The 19,371-nt window shown below is 34.9% G+C and overlaps 1 protein-coding gene across 1 annotated transcript; it reads left to right on the forward strand.

Moving 5' to 3' along the window:
• The first annotated feature begins 226 nt into the window (after positions 1 to 226).
• LOC106616008 (uncharacterized) lies at positions 227 to 18,399 on the forward strand. Its single transcript, XM_014232452.3, has 3 exons — positions 227 to 1,965; positions 17,338 to 17,708; positions 17,858 to 18,399. Exons 1-3 carry the CDS (start codon positions 1,275 to 1,277, stop codon positions 18,314 to 18,316), a joined length of 1,521 nt encoding a protein of 506 aa, XP_014087927.3. The 5' UTR covers positions 227 to 1,274; the 3' UTR covers positions 18,317 to 18,399.
• Positions 18,400 to 19,371: the final 972 nt, after the last annotated feature.

Consider the following 19,371-nt stretch of genomic DNA (forward strand, 5'->3'; position numbering starts at 1 on the left):
ATTTAGAAACGCCATTGAAATGAGAAGAATGCCAAGTGGGAAAATGAGAGAGCCTCTATAAGATCAACATGCTGGGGACTACACATCTGTGTGTATGTATGTGTTTGAATACATATGTAAATACTTTCGCTGTGGATCACCACCGCTCAGCGCAAAGATCAACTGCTTGCGACAAGAGCAGCATATAGGTTTGGTGTAAAAATAATAAATGCTTGTTGGGGTGGACATGGGTGTGCAGTTGCGAAGGTGTAGGGGCGCTGCGTCGCGTAGAAAAAACGTCGCCTTTTCCAACAAGAATTTGAAAATAATTTCAGTAGTCAGTCGACTTTGGCATTGTTTAGTGTTTGCTCAGCAATTAAGTTAATTAACTCATTTGTGTTTTTTGCTAATTGAATTAGGACGAGAAAAAAGCAAATTAACTGCAGAAAGACCAAAATCAAATTAAAGACACTGAGGAACTTGAAGAGCAAAAAATAAACACTATAATAAATAAAAATAAATAAAAATACAAAAACGGCAATCAAGTGCGCAGAAAAGTGTTTTAAACTTACATTTATATATATATATATACAAGAAAAAATGTATAAACCTATTGGGAGCCTTGCTGTGAAAAGTAAAATCACAAAAGTGGGAAATCAAAAGTGATTGTGCAAGCAATTACGACACTTCAACTGAAAGTAGTGAGCAACTGATTGCGCAAACCAAAAAAACGCTGTTAAATTAAGCAATTTCGTTGATGCCTGTAAGTGTTGACCAAAGTGGAGCGAAAATAAAATAATACTCAAAAAAAAAAAAACAACAACAAAAATTGAAAATAATATAAAAAGTACGTCAAATGCAAAATAAAATACTCAAAATTAATAGTGACAGCTAGTCAGCGTGGCGCACTGTGACGCCAGCAAAGTGTTAGCATTCCCGGAGCAGCGCTCTCCGCGAGCTAGTTCACACCATGGCGTTGTGCTGTCGCCGCCAATAGAGATCGACAAATGTCCGTGCGACAATTTCGTTAATTAATTGACTTGTAATTGAATTAATGCACAAATAAACACACGTACGCCAATACACTTGCATACATAGCTGCACAACGCTCCTGCGCATACTTCTGCTTGTTTATATGACGCTGCAAGTTTGTAGTAGTCCAGTCAGCAAAATTCGACACTGATTTGCGCTAATTTAATGAGTTTCACTTGTTAACCGCCGCACGCGTCTCCGCATACAACAGCTGCTCCTTCTACTCCTTTATCTACTTGCGCTACACTTGTGTGTGCGTGTGTATGGCAATCATGCTTAACTATCACGAACCACAGCATCAACAACAACCACAGTCGATGTCACAATTGAGTGGCTCAATTGCTAACGCCGACAATTTCTATTACCCACAAACGGTGAACGTGCCAGCGCTGACATTACATAACGCTAATAATGGTGGCGGTCCTGCTGTGACAGTTGCGTCGGCATTGTTGACGTCGTCGTCGTCGATGGCGTCGACGTCAGCATCGTCGTTGGATCATCTGCACAGTCTAACGCAGCATAATGCATTTGCGGCACATAATTGCAATAATAGCAGCAACAACACCAGCAACAACAACAGCACCAACAACTGCAATGCCAATACCATTAATATGAGCTCCGCCGCCGGTGATGGCACAGCTTATCGACAACAACAACAACACAGCCATCACCACACACAACAGCCGCTAACGGATCGAATTGCCGTTAGCGGCAATGGTAATACAGTTGGCTGCCGCAATTCCTGCTCACCCGATGAACTTACAAAAATCGAAGATAACTATCCCTTGCACGTTGTTGGCAGTAAACATTCGGAGAATGTGAAACGTTTCTCCGTGAACAATTTGTTGGAATTGGCTAATGATTGCCGCATTTCAGGTAAATTGCACCATCAGCATCAACAGCAGCAGCAGCAGCAACAGGAGAATTTGGATGCTACGCAAATAAATGATTTAGGTGGGTTTATCTTCATACATACTTATGCATGCATTTACGTTTGTATGTATGTATGTGTGCCTAAGCTTACGAAAAATATCTATAAATAGCTGTAATTCCTTTGGAAATTTTATCAAAATCTGGGTTTGCCGACGGCTGTTGTAAGTTTGTATATAGATTTGCAATCGAAAATACAAGGATAAATTAGTCTGACTTTAGTAGTTTGCTTCCTTTCGTTTTACAGTAAAATGACTGTTTGAAAGTGTAAGTAAGTGGGTTTTGATGAGTTATTAAAAGCTTAATTTTCAATTTTTAGTTTACTGTTACTGAGTCATCGGCTCCAATAACGGGAAAATATAGAAAATGCTTTGATAAATATACAAATAAAATCTCTCATATATTCATGTCCCAAAAAGGTTGTTATATTCAATTGCTAGCCACTAAAAGATTACTTAGAGTTAGAAAGATTAATAAAATAAATTTCTGACCTCTGTTATTGTTTGAAAATATATATTGCTAAAAAGATAAGTGAACTGCGTGCATGTAGTAATGTTTATCTGTCCGAATGTTTGACCAAAATACTGACCATTATCTATAGTTCTATTGTCGGAGACGACCAAATAGATATATTATAACTATCCTTTATGTATGGACGAAATACATATTTCACTTTTAGATTAGCGATTTCTTTTATGTTTTTGGAAGAGCATCAATGGGGACCGTCCAAAAATTATTTAACGAGCATTTCAGTTTTTGATCAGTCACACTCAGGTATCACAATAAGGCTACTATGAAATTAGCGTGATAGAATCCCACTGTATTGTATTGACAGACCATCGATTGGTGATGTGCGAGCGATATATGAAACAGTAGGCAAAAGACCGCGTGTGTCATATCCTGCAGAAAATATTGGGTATAAGATAGTTGTCGGCGCAAATGGTGCCGCTCACTACAGACAAAACCGCAATCTTGAGACTACTTCGAAGTAGATTTAGACGATGTTTAAGGACAGTCGAAGAAGCATGGCTGGATGGTGCATATCAGAAACCAAGGAAAAGTCGAAACAGTTCAATTTATCCTGCTCGAAACAAGGTGAGGCCTAACTTATAGCCCATAAAGGTCATGTTCACCGTTTTCTATGATTTGATATGGTGTGATCTACACTGACTACTTGCAGAAAGGCAAAAAGGTTTCTGAGCTATATTATGTTGAATTATTTGAACACAATGCACACAATGAATAAATATAAATAAATAAAATAGCCGCATTTGGCGAAGCAAAAAGTCCTCTTCCACCATTACAACGTACAGGGCTAAACTGCTATCACTAGGCTATGAACTGATGCTCCATTTACCGCAATCTTCAGAAAATTGAACAAATCGGGCAGCAATTTGAGGAGGATTCGCCACCAAGGAGGCTTACTTTAAAGAAAATTACAATGACAATATAAATTGTATGCTTAACACATTCGTAGAATTGACGATTAATTTTAAAAAATTTGGATTTCCTTGATCAACTGGCCGATATCCCGGAGGACCTTCTAAAAAGGATAAATGGCGGTGGAGAAAATTTTTCGGTTCAAAATTATCTCAAACTGAAAATTCAAAAACTAAAACATATTATTATACATTAGATGAATAATGTCATGATCCAAGGACTAATCCAGATGTAAATTTTTGATAAAATAGAGGCTTCCCATATATGTGTTTTTAAAATTTTTTTTTTAAATTTACAATCAGTAATTGTAATTAGTTTTTATCAAACATCTCATTTCTTTGATCTTTGCCAGAAAAATATATCTATGATAAGAAGGTTGTGTGAAAATTTCAAGGCGATCGATTAAGCCGTTTCTGAGGAATTTTCCTCACCAACTCTGAAAACAGCGTGTCGAGAAAAAGGTGTGTAAAGTACTAACACTGCTGTTGTGATAATTGTAGTTCCTTCTATACTGTACTTAGTTGTGCCAAAATTTCTGTTACAACTTCAGACATTTATATAAATGAAACTTTAATACATATTTTTTCATGAAGTTATTTTTTTTTTAATAATGGAATGGCTATATTTTGTTTTCACACTAGTCCACAAACGATTCGGCCATTGACCAATAGCAGCAGGCACAGTTACTATTGGTGTTAACATGCTACCAAATTTGTGTAAGGTTTTCGATAGGCCATGTTCTCCAACTCTCATAACAAATTGTATAATAATAGATTTAAATCTGCCCTTCCAGACGGCCAATTATCTGCAGCTATAAAACCGGGAATATTGCTTTTATAGTATATAATATGTGTAAATATTATATTATATATAAAATAACGGCACTATTTCTGCGAATTTGTGCTCGCTGTATATATTGTAAATATTGTAACAGAATTTGTTTTTACTAAGTATAAAAAATAGGGAAGCGGGTGTTCGGGTGTAACCGAATACTTTATACTATTGCAACTTGCAAGGAGCAAAGCTGGCTAAATACTTTCAGGTGTTGGAATATCAAAAAATTTAGCGAAAGTGTTCAACTTTATTAACGGCTAAGGTACAAAGGTGTACATATTATAATAAAACACACACTCTCTGAATTTCATTAAAATATCAAGCACATTGGCCGATATATGTGGTATAAAATCGTTCGAAAAACTTTACTTGTATGTTAGGTATAAAGGGGCTAGGAGAAGTATCGATCCTATTTAACCTATTTTTGACACAAATGTATGTTCTTATTAAAGAATCATTTTCCCTGAATTTCAATAATATATCTCACAGATTGACCGAAATTTTCGGCATAAAGTCCGCTATATGTACAGGGGTCCACATATCTGTCCTCTGGGTTCTTATAAAGTTATAGTCCGATTTCGACAATTTTTAAGATGAAATAGCTTGATTGCACTATTTGTGGATCGGATTTCAATTCATCGCGTCATCCGGATCATTTATTAATATGTGACCTTATATCTAAATGGATTATTTTTAGATGGTACAAACAACCGTTAGGTATACAAAACTATTATGCTCTGTAGCAATATGTTATAAGAATATCAAAATGTATTTCATATAGAAGATAGATCAATAGCAAATCGCTTACTTTCCCCATTTACATATTCATCAGTAAAGCTATGGAAACGAAATTTAGAACAAAATGCACTATTGCTGTGATAAGTGCAGTTGCACGTATATAACCGACAATGATGCCTAGCTAATTAAAGTACATATGTGACCTTTAATACCTATACCAATAGTTCTATTGGTTCATAATTTTTCGCAAGTATCTTAACTTTCTCCTAACACTAATACTCTTACAATTTACGAATATATTTTATGTCGAGTTCTGCTTTGTTTTGATTTCAAAATTTTATTTAATTTTTTAAATTCATACATGCAATCAAATTTATGTGAGAAAACAAGATAAAAAGTATAATTTTCTAGCTCAAGTTCAAAATTTGATTTGAGTTCGATGAAACGTTTTCATTATCAGTATCTGTTTTAGTAAAAGTTGCGCGAATTTATTGAAAAGCAGAACAATTTGTCGACTGCATCACCTTTGCGCATTCTACTGTACATATGTATATTCTTATGTAGCCAGTTCATAATATATATGTACTATATGTATACAGAATAGTGTTTACGCACACTATTAAGTGCATTTCCACTCCACTCGACTGGCAGTGGAAGACAGTCATTTAAACCGTACGAAAAACTAAAAATTCCAACATTCTCACAGATGACATAATGTTAATTCGTGTTGACAGTGCCGGCTGCTGCTGACAGCCAGGAAGGCAACCGACAGCCAACAACAAGCGCAACCGCAAGCGAAACTACACAAACACGTACATACGCATATCGAGAGGAAATTCAACTCAAAGTTTGAAAAAACGTTCACTTTGTGTTGAAACTCCATATACCATACATATACAAGTATGTATGTATGTATGTATGTATCTATACATTTAGTTATACAAGGTTATTTTGTTTGTACAAACTTTTTGGCCGTGAGTGCGATCTTTGCATTTGACTTTCTTAACTTTTGCCAAAATAGCATTCCTTTATTATAACTGTAAACTTTTGTTATTAATATTTTAATTTTTTAGCGTATTTGTGGTTGTTGTAATTTTGGTACCTCCCAACGTGCTTGCATTCAATACACTACGATTGCATCCTCATCCTTTTTTGTTGCTCTTTTATAGCGCAACCTTAATATACCCAAGTGACTTGTTGCTGCTAGTGAATGCAGCAAACAATGCATTGCAACAACAACTGCAACACACTTATTTTCGCTCGATATATGTGTATGTACTCGTATATGTGCTCTTTGCTGCTGTCACGGCATTTTCAACGTCCAAGTTAATTTAGTTTGAGTCGCATGCCGCATGTGCAACGATGCAACACAAGGTGTATCCTTTTCAAACGTTGCCACATTCATGTAGCCGCCTGTCGGTTGTATTCACTATGGTTTCTAGTATGTTTTGGTGTGCTTTGTACTCTATTTGCTGCTTCTCCCCACTTGAAATTTCACTTTTTATACGCTTATGTTTCATTGCACATTTGCTTGCAGCAGTTTCATGGTTGTGGAACGCTGCTCGTTTTTCGATCACTGTATTTATTTGTTCAATTGTTTTTTTTTTATGGAAGTTCCACATAAAGGGTAGCAATTTCTGTGGCGCACTCGTTTTTTATGTGATCCCACATTATTTTGACAGACAATAATCCCTCAGAGGCCATATTGCTTGTTGTGGTTTTTTATGGCATACACAGCCAATATAAAGATAAAACAACAACAAGAGCGCACGTTCGTTATAGCTACTTATGGTATATATATCGTTGCGATAGGGTGATGTTTGAAGTTTGGTGACAAATTGGCATCACTTGCGATGTGACAGATTTATTTTGTGCTGCTTCGCTTTGATAGCGTTTTTTATGCCTTCCAGACTCGTACGCATGTGTATGTGTTTATTTATAACCACCTACAAGCAATAGTGTTTTGTTTCGTATTTATCTTTAATTTGTTTTTTACTTCTCCGCAATTAGTAATTGACTGAATTATTGTCTCTATAAAAAGTGTTATATATATGTGTGTGGTTTTTTGGGGTAATTATGGTGTTTTATTCAGTTGATGTACTCATTTACCTACTCTTAAGTTTCTGAGTTTTTTACGAATATTGCAATTACTCAGCCAGTTAATACTCGTGGAAACCTTTTTTTTATTTTTTTTCCATTTTTATACCCTGAACAGGGTATATCAAGTTTGCCACGAAGCTTGTATAACTCTGAGGGAAGCGACGAGCTGAATTGATTTAGACAAGTTCGTTTGTTTGGGGATCTGCCTGTATATACGCGAACTAGTCTTTCATTTTTCGAGATATCGATCGGAAAATTTGCACACAAAGCTTCTCCAGAAGAAGCTACTCTTTTTTTTGAAACCTTCGATATCGGACATCTATAGTATTCAGCTGTCATACAAGCTCACCGGAAAAAAATCAAGCTCTACACACTATTTTCACGAAATTTGGGATATCTCGATGAAAAAACAGTACAATCTCCAAATATATTGTTTAGATCAAACTGATCTGTTGATCGATCAAGATCAAGATAAAGATATTTTTATATCCTTTTATGTGATAGAAAGTGCATCTGTGCAGGGTATTATAGCTTCGGTGCAGCCTAATTTAACGTTTTCTTGTTGTTGCCGCCCTTTAGCTCACCTAACTTTGCATGCACATATACTCTAACACATCTGGTTGTAAACAGCAGTCAGTTGTTTCCGTCGCAACTCATCAAAATTGAGACATATCATATCAAGCGTGTAAGTAATACGTCAACGTTTGTGAATTGCCGCAAAATGCCGCCCATGTTATTACACAAAGGATTCGCCTGAAAGATATTTGTTTGATGATTGTGGTCTCCCCCTTTCTATAGCGGATTTATCACAGAAACAGAAAACACTTGTATCTGAAATATTGTAAAACTGTCGGTTGCATTGGCTCTTAGATAGTTCATGACGAGTTTTGACAGCGTAAGCCTTTTCGAACTACTTTATCGTTATACCTAAAGTATGCTGGGAGTTCATATATATTTAAGTTTAACTATGATTAACTCTTTCAACTTCAACAAATCTTTCCGTTTAGAGTTTTGTAGTCATTAGTTTAGTATCTTATCTTCGATTACTTATTTTTTGCAGTTCGATCAATCGATGAGTTATGAAGGAGATCATATCATACAATATATAGAATTGTTTAGTGTTTTTAAGGATAGAAATAATATTACCAGCTTGATTGAAGATAATTTTGATAATCTGCATTATAATTTGTCTTCCGAAATACAAATAAACTTTATAACTAGGCGATATTGAACTGCATGTGAGACATGTTAGTGCACTTTTATAAATTGTGTGAACAAAATATGAGACGGGTATTTTTATAGTCATTATAGAAAGATATTTTGAAGAAATATCCATAACTTTGGCCAAACTCCTTACTGATTAACACTAAACCTACCAGCATTGCATGTATAACTATTCCTACCATGAGCGGTCAAATGACGGATTTTGAAATTACTTATATCTCTTAATATAAAATGAAGAAAATAATTATTTCATAATTAAAAATATAGTTTCTTTTATTTAAAAATAAATCATCTACATTTTATTCCTTATATACAACACTTTTTACAAATTATAGGCTTCTCAATCGCACATTTGCCGCATACGTACTTTTTACATTTTAGACAGAATTTGTTTGTCTTATTTTTTTTGCAATATCTTATCTGACATGTTTTCCGATCACTTGTTTGTGCACTAATGTTTCTGGCTGCTTTTGCTGGCTCTTCTTCCTTGCCTGGCTGTTGCTCTTTTTGATATTCGCTTATAAGTTCTTCTCCCAATTGAAATAAAAAGTTTTGCCTTGATATTAGACTTCCCGTTGTTTCTTTATATAATATCCATGCATTTATCCCGGCTAAGTCTAGGATATTGAAAAATACTTGTAGTGGCCATCTCCGAGATTTAGATTTTACAGAGTATTTTCTGGCCATTTGGTCTGTAACATCTACACCGAATTTGGTGTTATTATATAATCTTATTGTCTCGGGTATACAGGCATCATTTTTTTCAATTTTCACCGAATTATGCATTGAGCTAAGAATCAATACCTTTTTATTTTGTTTAGCCTTATAAACTGTCAGAGTACAATTATTTGTCCGATATAATTTTGTTGAGAAACGTGTCATATTGTCTTTTTTCTGTTTTGCCAATTTTGGTAACTCTCTTTTATTTGCTCGAATTGTTCCAACAACCGTAGTTTTTTTTCTAAAAAGTTTAGTCGCTATCGAAATGCTTGTAAAAAAATTGTCCATGGTTATATTTCTTCCCCGACCTGTATACGGTTCTACTAATTTCAGAGCGACAAACTCCCCAAGGGGAACTGAAGGATCTCTGCTTTCATCTTTTCCCAAATAAGGAAAGCCGTTTATTATATATTTGCTATTTACATCGGACGCTAGCCAGAATTTGATGCCAAATTTGTCGGGTTTATTTGGCATGTACTGGGTAAATCTGCATCTTGACTTTGTTGGAAACAATTGTTCATCTATAGTAAAATATGCTCCTGGTTTATAACAGTTTTGGCTATTCTCTACGAATTTGTTCCAAACTTTAGAAATCAAAGCGAATTTATCGGTTTGTAAGCGATGACTTCTTTGATTTCTTTGATCAAACCGAATAAACCTCATAATTTCCGTAAATGCATTTCTGCTCATAGTATTTGAGAAAAATGCTGGTCCCCATTTTTTGTTCCATAGGAGTGAAATATCTAAATTTCTTGCCTCATATGCACCTCGTGCATACAATAATCCGATAAATGCATATAATTTTGCAGTAGATAGATTCCATTTAGTTCCCAACACTCGAAATGCCTCGGCTTCCGTGCAGTTTCTTATATGTTCGATTGTATTATGATCAACAATAAGAGAAAATGCTGTAAAAAATTTATCTTTCATAATAGTTCGTTTAGAATGCCCGGTTGGACCTGATGTTTCTCTAAAAATATTATGCATCTCTGTTCTTCCAGGATTAGACCCTTCTTTTATTTCTTGCCATTCAGTTCCGTCTATAGCAGTTTCGGTTAGCTCTTCTTCATTCTCACTTTCGGAACTAATTACAAATATCCTTCTCTTTTGTCTTCTACGTATGTTCAAAATGTATCTATTTTTTAATTTCAGATTTGAGTTTTCGAGAGTATTCTATTACAAAAACATATAAATCGTTCAGTCGGTCAAATGACCGCTCGTGGTAGTTAAAACGGTCTACATAGTTATCTCAAAAATCAAAGAATCGAAAAAGTAGTAAATATTAAAAAAACAATTGTATGCATATTTTAGGAAAAGTCATGAAGTTTAATGGCGGTATAATAACGTGGTGCTTAGAAAATTTTAAAGAAAATTTGAAAACGGTCATTTGACCGCTCGTGGTAGGTTTAGTGTTAATTCACTATTTGTTCAGTTACATTTTTTACTCGCCACTTCTCCCCTCTCGAAATGTCAACTCTGTTGCTTTTATGTTGACAGCTCGGTTATGCGCCGCTGTCAAATCAGAATCACAAGCACCGCCTGTCAAAAATTGCCCACATATGGCGCGTGTGTGTGCGACGATTTATCATTACAAGTATGTGCGCCTTTACTCTATGCCGGCAAGCGTAACAGCAACAGCAACAACAACAAAAATACACAACGCACAATTCAAGTGGCTGTCGTCGGCGTGACTTCCCACAGCAAACGAGATGAATAATTAAATTTTAAAGAGCACTAAATTTTCACCTAATTATAAATCATCATCGTTTTGTATTTTTTTTTCCGTTCGTACGGATTTTCAGCCCCTGCTTTCAAGCAGCGTCGACTGCCGACTGCTGTTTGTTGGCTGCCTCCTTCACATTGTTTTGAGTTATGCCCGTTCCGGCGTAATTTGTGTCATCGCATGGATCAGTGACATTTCATTTGGCGGTTCCTTGACAAGCGCTTCTCGTATGACTTTTTGCTATTCGGCATACACTTGTATTATAGTTTGGAAATTATGTGAATTTACTTATGTTTATTTTATTCCGTAGTATTTTCGCGTTATTTTGCAATGAACGAATGTAAATTTTCGCTTTTCAGTAAATAGTTTATTATTTTGGTTCCTGAATATAGTGAAATAGTGGTTCAATGCATTCATAAAAGTAATAAACATTACAAAATACAATTTTATTCTTATTAGCTATGTCACATGAAATGTTTTGAGAATGTTAGGTTCCAATTACATGACATAAAAGATAAAAATATGAAAAATCTTTAGAATTAAAAAATATCCATATGCGATTACAAAAAGAGGGTTTAAAGTCACTGCTAAATACTTCAGTTTAAACAAAATGTGTCTTAAGAGGTAAGAAAAAACTAATTTTGTGTCTAACCGTGTATACTCAATTTGTAAGGATTAAAGTCGGGGAAATACTTTCAGGTGTTGACAAAACTGGATTGGATTACAATCATAGTTATAGCTTCGTGTTTGAGCTGTTTATTTTAAAATCAACCTCATTAACTTAAATTTAACATAAAATAGTTTGGGTATATAATGAAGAAGTGAATCAGAGAATCGCAAATCATTATATTAGGAGTATAGTGTTAAGACTGATTGCTTTCATAGTCAGCGCTAAACCATATTACGTTTAACAAAACAAGACTATTTAATTCTACTAAACTATCAAACATATTGATCCATGTCTAAGGCAAAAATTAAACGTTTTTTCGGAATTTTTTATAGCGAAAAGAAAAAAACTAAAGCTTCCAAATTACTACTATATATATACTAAGCCTTTAGCTGTAATTTGAAATTTGGTTAAGTAAAAATATTTTGTTGTTGTGATTGCAAGACTTATCGCTCCAATAGCACCCATGTAGAAAAAGGGCAGACAAACAGCGTCCATGATTCCAGCAGACTGGCTTACCTCAAATCACAAAAACGAATTGCATATTAATCTGTATGTAGATCGCTATTACCGTATCTATAATCTTTTACATATTTTTTTTAAATTACATTTTTTAAATGTTTTTAAACATTAAAATCAAAAATTTCATTTTATTTTGAGACTACTTTTATAATGAAGAAAAAAATGGTGCAATATTTTTCAAAAAATTTAGTTCGGGCAATAACCACATGTGTGATAAACCTACCATTAAAATTTTAAAGCAATTGATTGAACCGTTTTTGAAAAATCATGGACGTCAGTTTAAAAAATGTAGTTTCAAGAAAAACACTTTTGAAAATTAAGGCGTATTGTTCCCCGGCGCGCCTAACAATCGACTACGCGCTCTAAAGACCTTACGTTCTCATTCCTGTAACTTTCCATCTACATTCAATTTTGAAAAACTACTTTAACGCTATGAACGCCCCAGATTGAATTTATGCAAAACAAAAAAAAAAAAACGATTTTTTGAAACCGTCACTTGGATGACACCTTAAAGTAAAGAAGTTTTTAAAATGTTATATTTATTAGTTGTATGGAGGACACAAAGGGCATTACTATCGGGGAAAATGCTCTCTGAATTTCATCAAAATAACTCAGTTACAAAGTCAGCATTTGCACTGCGCTCCACATATTGCCGTTTTTCTATAATTTTGAGATGCCATATAGCTGAAAAGAACTATTTTTACAAAGTATGTTATTGCCCCAATATTTTAATTGGTGTTTGATTTCTATAATGTAAAGTGAAAGACTTAGATATAACTTCTAATTCTATTACACAGGGAGTGGGGTTTTCGATTTCACCTAGTTTTCACAGCATAAAGATATCAAATGTTTTGTGTCAAATTTAATTTAAATTGGTCTAATAGTTTTTGATATAAGCAAATTTATCTGAAACGGCATGTTGCCACGCCTATTGTACAATTTTTACATCTGCTTCTATTAAACTCTTGCGAACTACTTTAGCTGTGAATTTTTAATGCTTCTGGTGTATTTGTTTAGTGAGTTGTCGCACCTTAAGTACAGGTTGGTTGAACCGTTTCAGCGCTCGAAATGCAAAAATACTGTTGTTGGTACGAAATATATTTTTTTATTCAATATAATCTCCCTTAACTTCAATACACTTATGCCACTGATCCTACAATCATTTTATGCCAGCCCTATTATGACTTTCCGGAATCTTTGCAAAATACCCGTCTACGGCTGTAATAGCTTCTTCAATCGACGAAAAATGTTTTCCACAAAGGAATTATTTCAGGTTTCTGTAGAGGTAGTAGTCGCTGGGAGCCAAATCTGGTGAATACGGTGGATGCCCAATCAACTCGTACTTTAATTCTTTGAATTTTGTCATTGTTATAACACCTTTGTGAACAGGTGTAGAGTTTATTGTTTTACCTTTTTGCAGATAATTAATCAACAACATTTCTTTTGCATCCCGAAGACTGATGCCATAACCTTCTTTGCTGATCGTTGTGACTTTACCTGCTCGAGTGCTAAACAACCAGCTTCAGTCCACTGTAAACGTTCTTGTTTCAATTTACGTTCACGGTGGTAAATCCAAGTCTCAACCATTGTTATAAAACGACGCAAGAAATCGGTTTTATTCTGCTTAAATTATGCTGAGAAATTTGTTTTTGATCCAGTTTCTGCTGAATTGTTAAAGTGTGTGGCACTTTCTTTTCAAACAGCTTTTTGATATGAAATTCTCCATGTTAAATATGAAGTATTCGTTCGTGTGAGATGTCTATGGCATTAGCAATTTAACGATTAGTCAAACTTGGGTCTTCACAAGCAATATTATGGACTTGCTCGATGATTTCAGGTGTGGTTGTGGTTTTTGGTCGTCCTTTGCGTTGATCGTATTCAAGCCTAGTATGACCACGATTAACCCTTATGTTAGTAACCAACTTTACCGACGTCTTTTAGCAACGATCTGAGTATTATTATTATTTTGTTTATTTTATTAAAAATTAAAAGTCAGAATATTAATAGTCAGTGACAATTTAAAGAAAAAAAAATAACAACGTAGAATAAAAAAAATTTTTAAAAAATTAACTCACAAATAATTTTTTTTTAAGTTTAAAAACGACGATTTGAGAGCTTTAAATGAAATATTGAATTTTTTTTAAGCTATTCACACAAATACACCGTGGTAACTAACATAAGGGTTAAATTCACCAGCCCAAAATTCAACGGTGCTTTTTTAAGGTGGGGACTTATACACTTTTAAAAATTTCCTTTGCATTTAAATATTTCAAAATAAAGAATCTAATCACTGTGCGATATTAAATTTTTTCCATATTAAAATAATACTCTGACAAGTCAACTTCAAATGGTTTGTAAACAAAGAATTAAATCACAGATTGACTTGTAATTTTGCATGTGTTCTCACGACAGATGTACTCACTTGAGAAAAATAAAATTGGAGCTAGTAATGCTATTTCTTGGTGAGAGCAGAAACTTTTCAACCAACCTATATTTATATAGTGAGTTGTCGCACCTTTGGTACTTTAGTAGTTTTAGTAGTAGTAATCATTATATGAAGGATGGGCTTATTTATCATTCGATTTTTACACTGTATGAAGGTGTGCTAAATACATTTGTTCTCTACTAGTTTGGTTGCTATAGCTTCAGTGGTTTGTCCGATGTGTATATTATTCTTGCGGGAGTGTAAAAATAGAGTGAAAATGCTACTAAATATATAAAAGGTAATTTACCTTTTAATTAAGTTGAGTTTCGAATCAATTTGTATATTGGTGAAACTTCATACTTTAATGCTATATCTATTTTTTAGTCAAGTTTTTCCTAATCCTTATGTCTTTACAAATTAGTTGCAAATTTAACTTGTGTTTAAAAATTAATTTTGCTTATGACTAAATTCCATAATTTTATTAATGAAGCAGTTGGTTATATAAGAACTTCTACATCAGTTTCGCAAACACAAAATATTTTTACGAATACAAATTATTTTTTCGCCGGGCTTGGTCTTTAAATCAAGCCAAACTATTTTATTAAACACTAGTAAAATTTAAGATTATGCCAAAAGCTCTAGTCTATTGTATAAAAAGCCGTCTCAAAGTTTGGAAAAAAATTACTTTGTAAACACCAAGTAAAAAATTTAGTGATAAAGGTTTATATAAAATTTGGCAAAAATTAAGCGTTGAAACAAAGTGCGAAAAATCTTCAGGCTATTTGGATGCGAATACGTAAAAACAACACACTTTTATGGAGCAATCAAAAAAAAAAAACAGCTGAAAATTAAAAGACCAACGATGACTAGAAATGCTTCTATGAAAACCAATTAGCTAAGCTGCTGAGTGCAAAATCGTAACTGAAATACATAAAGTAATGTCAGACATTTTATGCACCGAATGAGCTATTAAACGTGTGTTATAACGGAATAAATATAAGATAAACATATACATTTTTCGACAAATGTCAACACTAAATCATTATTTTACGAGTTTTTAATTCGATTTCTAAACGAAATTGCGCTGCGGTGTGCTAATGGTCCACAAAGTACCGTAAAGTGGGGAATTAAGTGAAAGAAATTCTCGCTTAAATTTATTTGAAAGCCAGAAAGTGAAAGTATTAAAGGAATAAATTCAAGATAAATGCACGAACAACTATTAAAGGAACTGTATTTGTATGTCTGTATGTGTGGACTTCTCGTCAGCTGACGAAAGGTGTTAAGTGAGTAATAACAAAATCGAGTTACAGAGTCTAGTGGCAAGCATGACAATTGACCATTTTGTTGTTATTGTCGTTGGCGCTGTTGTCTGAGAGGTTGTAAACATGCTGTGCAACTAGACGGCAAAATTTAATGATTCACCGCAACGGCACAACGAAATTGACAACGACCAATGACATACATATAAAATCACATTTGATGCGTCCTCCGACGCTTGTTCGCCAAATGCTGACGCGTCGTAAAAATTTTAATGTGCTGTAAACGACACAATAGAGTGGCTGATAGTGTGGGTGTGCGTGAGGAACTATATATTCTATAAGTCACATAGATGCGGCGGTCATTTTCCCCTAATGTGTAATTGGAGCTTTGATTTGAAGACGCTTACACTACGTGGAATTGATTTCATGTTTACGATCCTACTACTTGTGTGTAGATGCATATGTGTTTGTATTTATATATGTAGGCATGTTATGTACTTGAGAAGAGGAATTTATTGCTTACCTAAATGTAAAATAATACTTGGAAAATTTTCAGTAGTCCACTTAATTTGTTATATGAGGATTTATTTCTGTAGAAGGGTGCGTTTATAGGTTCATGGAATGAATAACAGAGACTTGAAGCAGTACCTTTGGCAAAAATATGCAGTTCTTCTCTCCCCTTTTTATTGATGCACGTAAGGCCAGAGCTCTAATATCAAAGTTCACCGTATGCAAAGCAAGGCCTTTGTGAAGGGGTATAGTAATCATGACGTTCATTTTAGCATTCAAAACATAACTCGGATGCTCTTAAACAGATCTGCAGTTTTCTTCTTATAGGGCACATCGAATGTGACAGTCGGAGTTAAATAAAGGTCCTTCAAAGGCCTTCCACGTGGATGAAACCAAAAAAGAAGGAAAAAATTTATTTTGATTTGTACCGAACCATTTCCATACAAAAAGTTGATTTATTATCAAGATCAGTTTATATGGCAGCTATCTGCTATAATGTTAGGAAATTATTTTGTTCCCTTTGACAATAATCTATGCCAAATTATCAAAAATATGAAATAAAAAATCGGCTTCGACATATGAGCAGCTTCTTGGCGAGAAAAGTATTTTGTACACATCCTTTTTTCTTCAATAAGCAGATTGATATCTCAAAAATTGACGACTAGCTAACGTATATACAAGTTGTATAGACTGACAAACGGACGTGGCTACATCGACTCATCTCATCACGCTGATTATTTAAGAATATTTATATTTTATAGGGTCTCCACCGTTTTCTTTTGGGGGTTACAAGCTTCGTATGTATATGGTTCGTACAATGATCTATAGAAAAAAATAGAAATCGTTTTTGATTTGCCAAATTTGATTTTTTATCAGAACGAAAAACTGTAACTGTTACCTTTAAGTGAGACGTTGTTGAATTTAAAATGGTTATATGTTCAAGAATCTCTAAAAATGTATTTCATCTTTCTATAAAAGACAGTTTTAAGTTTTCTTCATAATTAAGCTATAAATAGCTCGAATAGAATGATCATCCTAACATCGACATGGCTTTCTTGCCAGAAACACCTGTCTGCCACTACTCTGTCATAAAACACATATTTTTCAAAAGGTTCGGATAAATTACGCCATAATCTCTCCGTCGGCATCCCATTAAATCTTATTATTCTATGGCTTTGGCAGCGAAAAAGGCACCTCACCTGTATTTTATAAAGCTTTACGTATCAATTTACAGATGAGAGTTTCCGTAGCAGCAATGACGATTACCCCGACGCATCCAATTTAATGGAGCTAGCACACACAGCCCCAGTACAGCGTCAACACTCACAGCAACACCTGGCGAACACACACTCCTCGCACATGTTGCAGCATCATAGCGAACAACAACAAATGCATACACAACATTCACGGCACGTTGCACCGCCGCCACCAATAACATCGGTCCAACAACAACAACATTCACGTAAACCACGTCGCAATCGCACTACCTTCACCTCTGGCCAATTGACAGCATTGGAAAAGGTCTTCGAACGTACTCACTATCCGGATGCATTTGTACGCGAAGAGCTGGCCACCAAAGTGGGACTAAGCGAGGCCCGTGTACAGGTGGGTGTCTGCGTTAACAAAATCGCAAATGAAATTTTAATACCTGCACATGCGATGAATACATTTATGCACTTTTCTTAAAATTCACTCACTTTCACACCCACAACTACTGCCATTTTCTCTTTGCCTCTTATACGTTTCTGACATAGGTATGGTTTCAAAATAGACGCGCCAAATTTCGCCGCAATGAACGGAGCTCTACGTGTGGCCGCTCCATATTGGCGAGTACGCCACAACCGGTGCCGCCCATCACCGTTACGCACAAATTCGATAAAGCCATCGCTGGTAGTGGTAGCGCTGGTGGATTTTTTCATCAGCAAATGGATCATGCGGCCGCAGCGGCAGCCGCTTACACTTTGAGCTTTCCAACACTTGGCATGTATTCTTCGGCGGCGGTGGCTGCGGCTGCTGCAAAAAATTATGCAAATTCCTATAATGCATTTGGCAGTGGTCCAGCGGTTGGTGCTAGCGTGGATGGTCTCACCGGTGCCGGGGGTGCTGGAGGTGGTGGCTGTGGCTTCTTTGGTTCTTCGAATTATTGTGCGCCTGCTACTGGTTATCAACACAGCTATGCAACGTTGCGGTATAAGGGAGCTCAAGGATTTTAGCGCTATGAAAGGAAATGTTGAGAGAAGCCGCAGATAAGTGAATAAAAAGTACAACTTAGTTAAATTTTCATTAATATACTTAAGGAGATTCGTTCAATAAAATATTTATTTAATATTATCTATTACGTGCACTGTAAGCAAAACGAACGCAAATGATTTTTATTGAATTTCGAGAAAAAATAGTTTAAAAATTATAAAGAAATCAGTGGCAGCTGTCGTTTCTAGTAATTTATGGCTTTGTGAAATATTGAATGCGGCGTCGATTTTCACTGCTGAATTTTTATTTATGAAATCAATGCGAACAAGCGAATGAAGAACTTTTCGCTAGCGAAATATATTTTGTTACTGACATATATTTTGTACCATGAACAGGGTATAATAAGTCTACCTCAAAGTTTATAACACTTGGAAGGAAAAGTCACAGTCCCTAAAAAGTATATACTCGTAACTATAGAAATGACATGACGAGCTGAGTAGATTTAGTCATGTCCGCCTATCTGTTTCTATATACCAACGCAAACTTATCTTTTTTGAGATATTTATATTTTTGAGATATGGCTATGAAATTTTGCACACGTCCGTTTTTCCCCAAGAAGCTGCTCAGTTGTCGGTACGGCCAATATCGGACCACTATAACACATAGCTGCCTTACAAATTGAACGATCGGAATAAAGTGCTTGTATGAAAAGCCTTTTAATTTGACGAGATATCTTCAAGAAATTCGGAATGGACTATTGTCCCAGGCAATGATGCAATCTCCGAAGAAATTGTTTATATCGGATCACTATAGCATATAGCTGCCATACAAACTGACCGATCAGAGTTAAGCTTATTAAGTAAAGCTATTAGGGCTTTGATTCAAACGAAGTTAACGTTTTTTCTTGTTTTTATTGACTTGAGATTTGAAACAAAATCTAGTTACACCATTTCGCAACGAAAATGATACAGAATGGCTTTATAAGTTCAGGTGTAAAAAATGGACAAGAGATGTGGCACCGCCGATCTTTAGGGGAGATGCTATGTCTTAGAAACTACTTAACCAAATTTGATTTGTG

Source organism: Bactrocera oleae, chromosome 5 (genome assembly GCF_042242935.1).
Source record: "Bactrocera oleae isolate idBacOlea1 chromosome 5, idBacOlea1, whole genome shotgun sequence".
Classification (NCBI taxonomy): Eukaryota; Metazoa; Arthropoda; class Insecta; order Diptera; family Tephritidae; genus Bactrocera; species Bactrocera oleae.

Bases quoted from the DNA above. Each gene is read 5' to 3' on its own strand.
- LOC106616008 (XM_014232452.3), top strand. From the start codon at position 1,275: ATGGCAATCATGCTTAACTATCACGAACCACAGCATCAACAACAACCA. The intron at 1,966-17,337 runs GTGGGTTTATCT...ATCAATTTACAG, and splicing joins TACGCAAATAAATGATTTAG to ATGAGAGTTTCCGTAGCAGC. The intron at 17,709-17,857 runs GTGGGTGTCTGC...TTTCTGACATAG, and splicing joins TAAGCGAGGCCCGTGTACAG to GTATGGTTTCAAAATAGACG.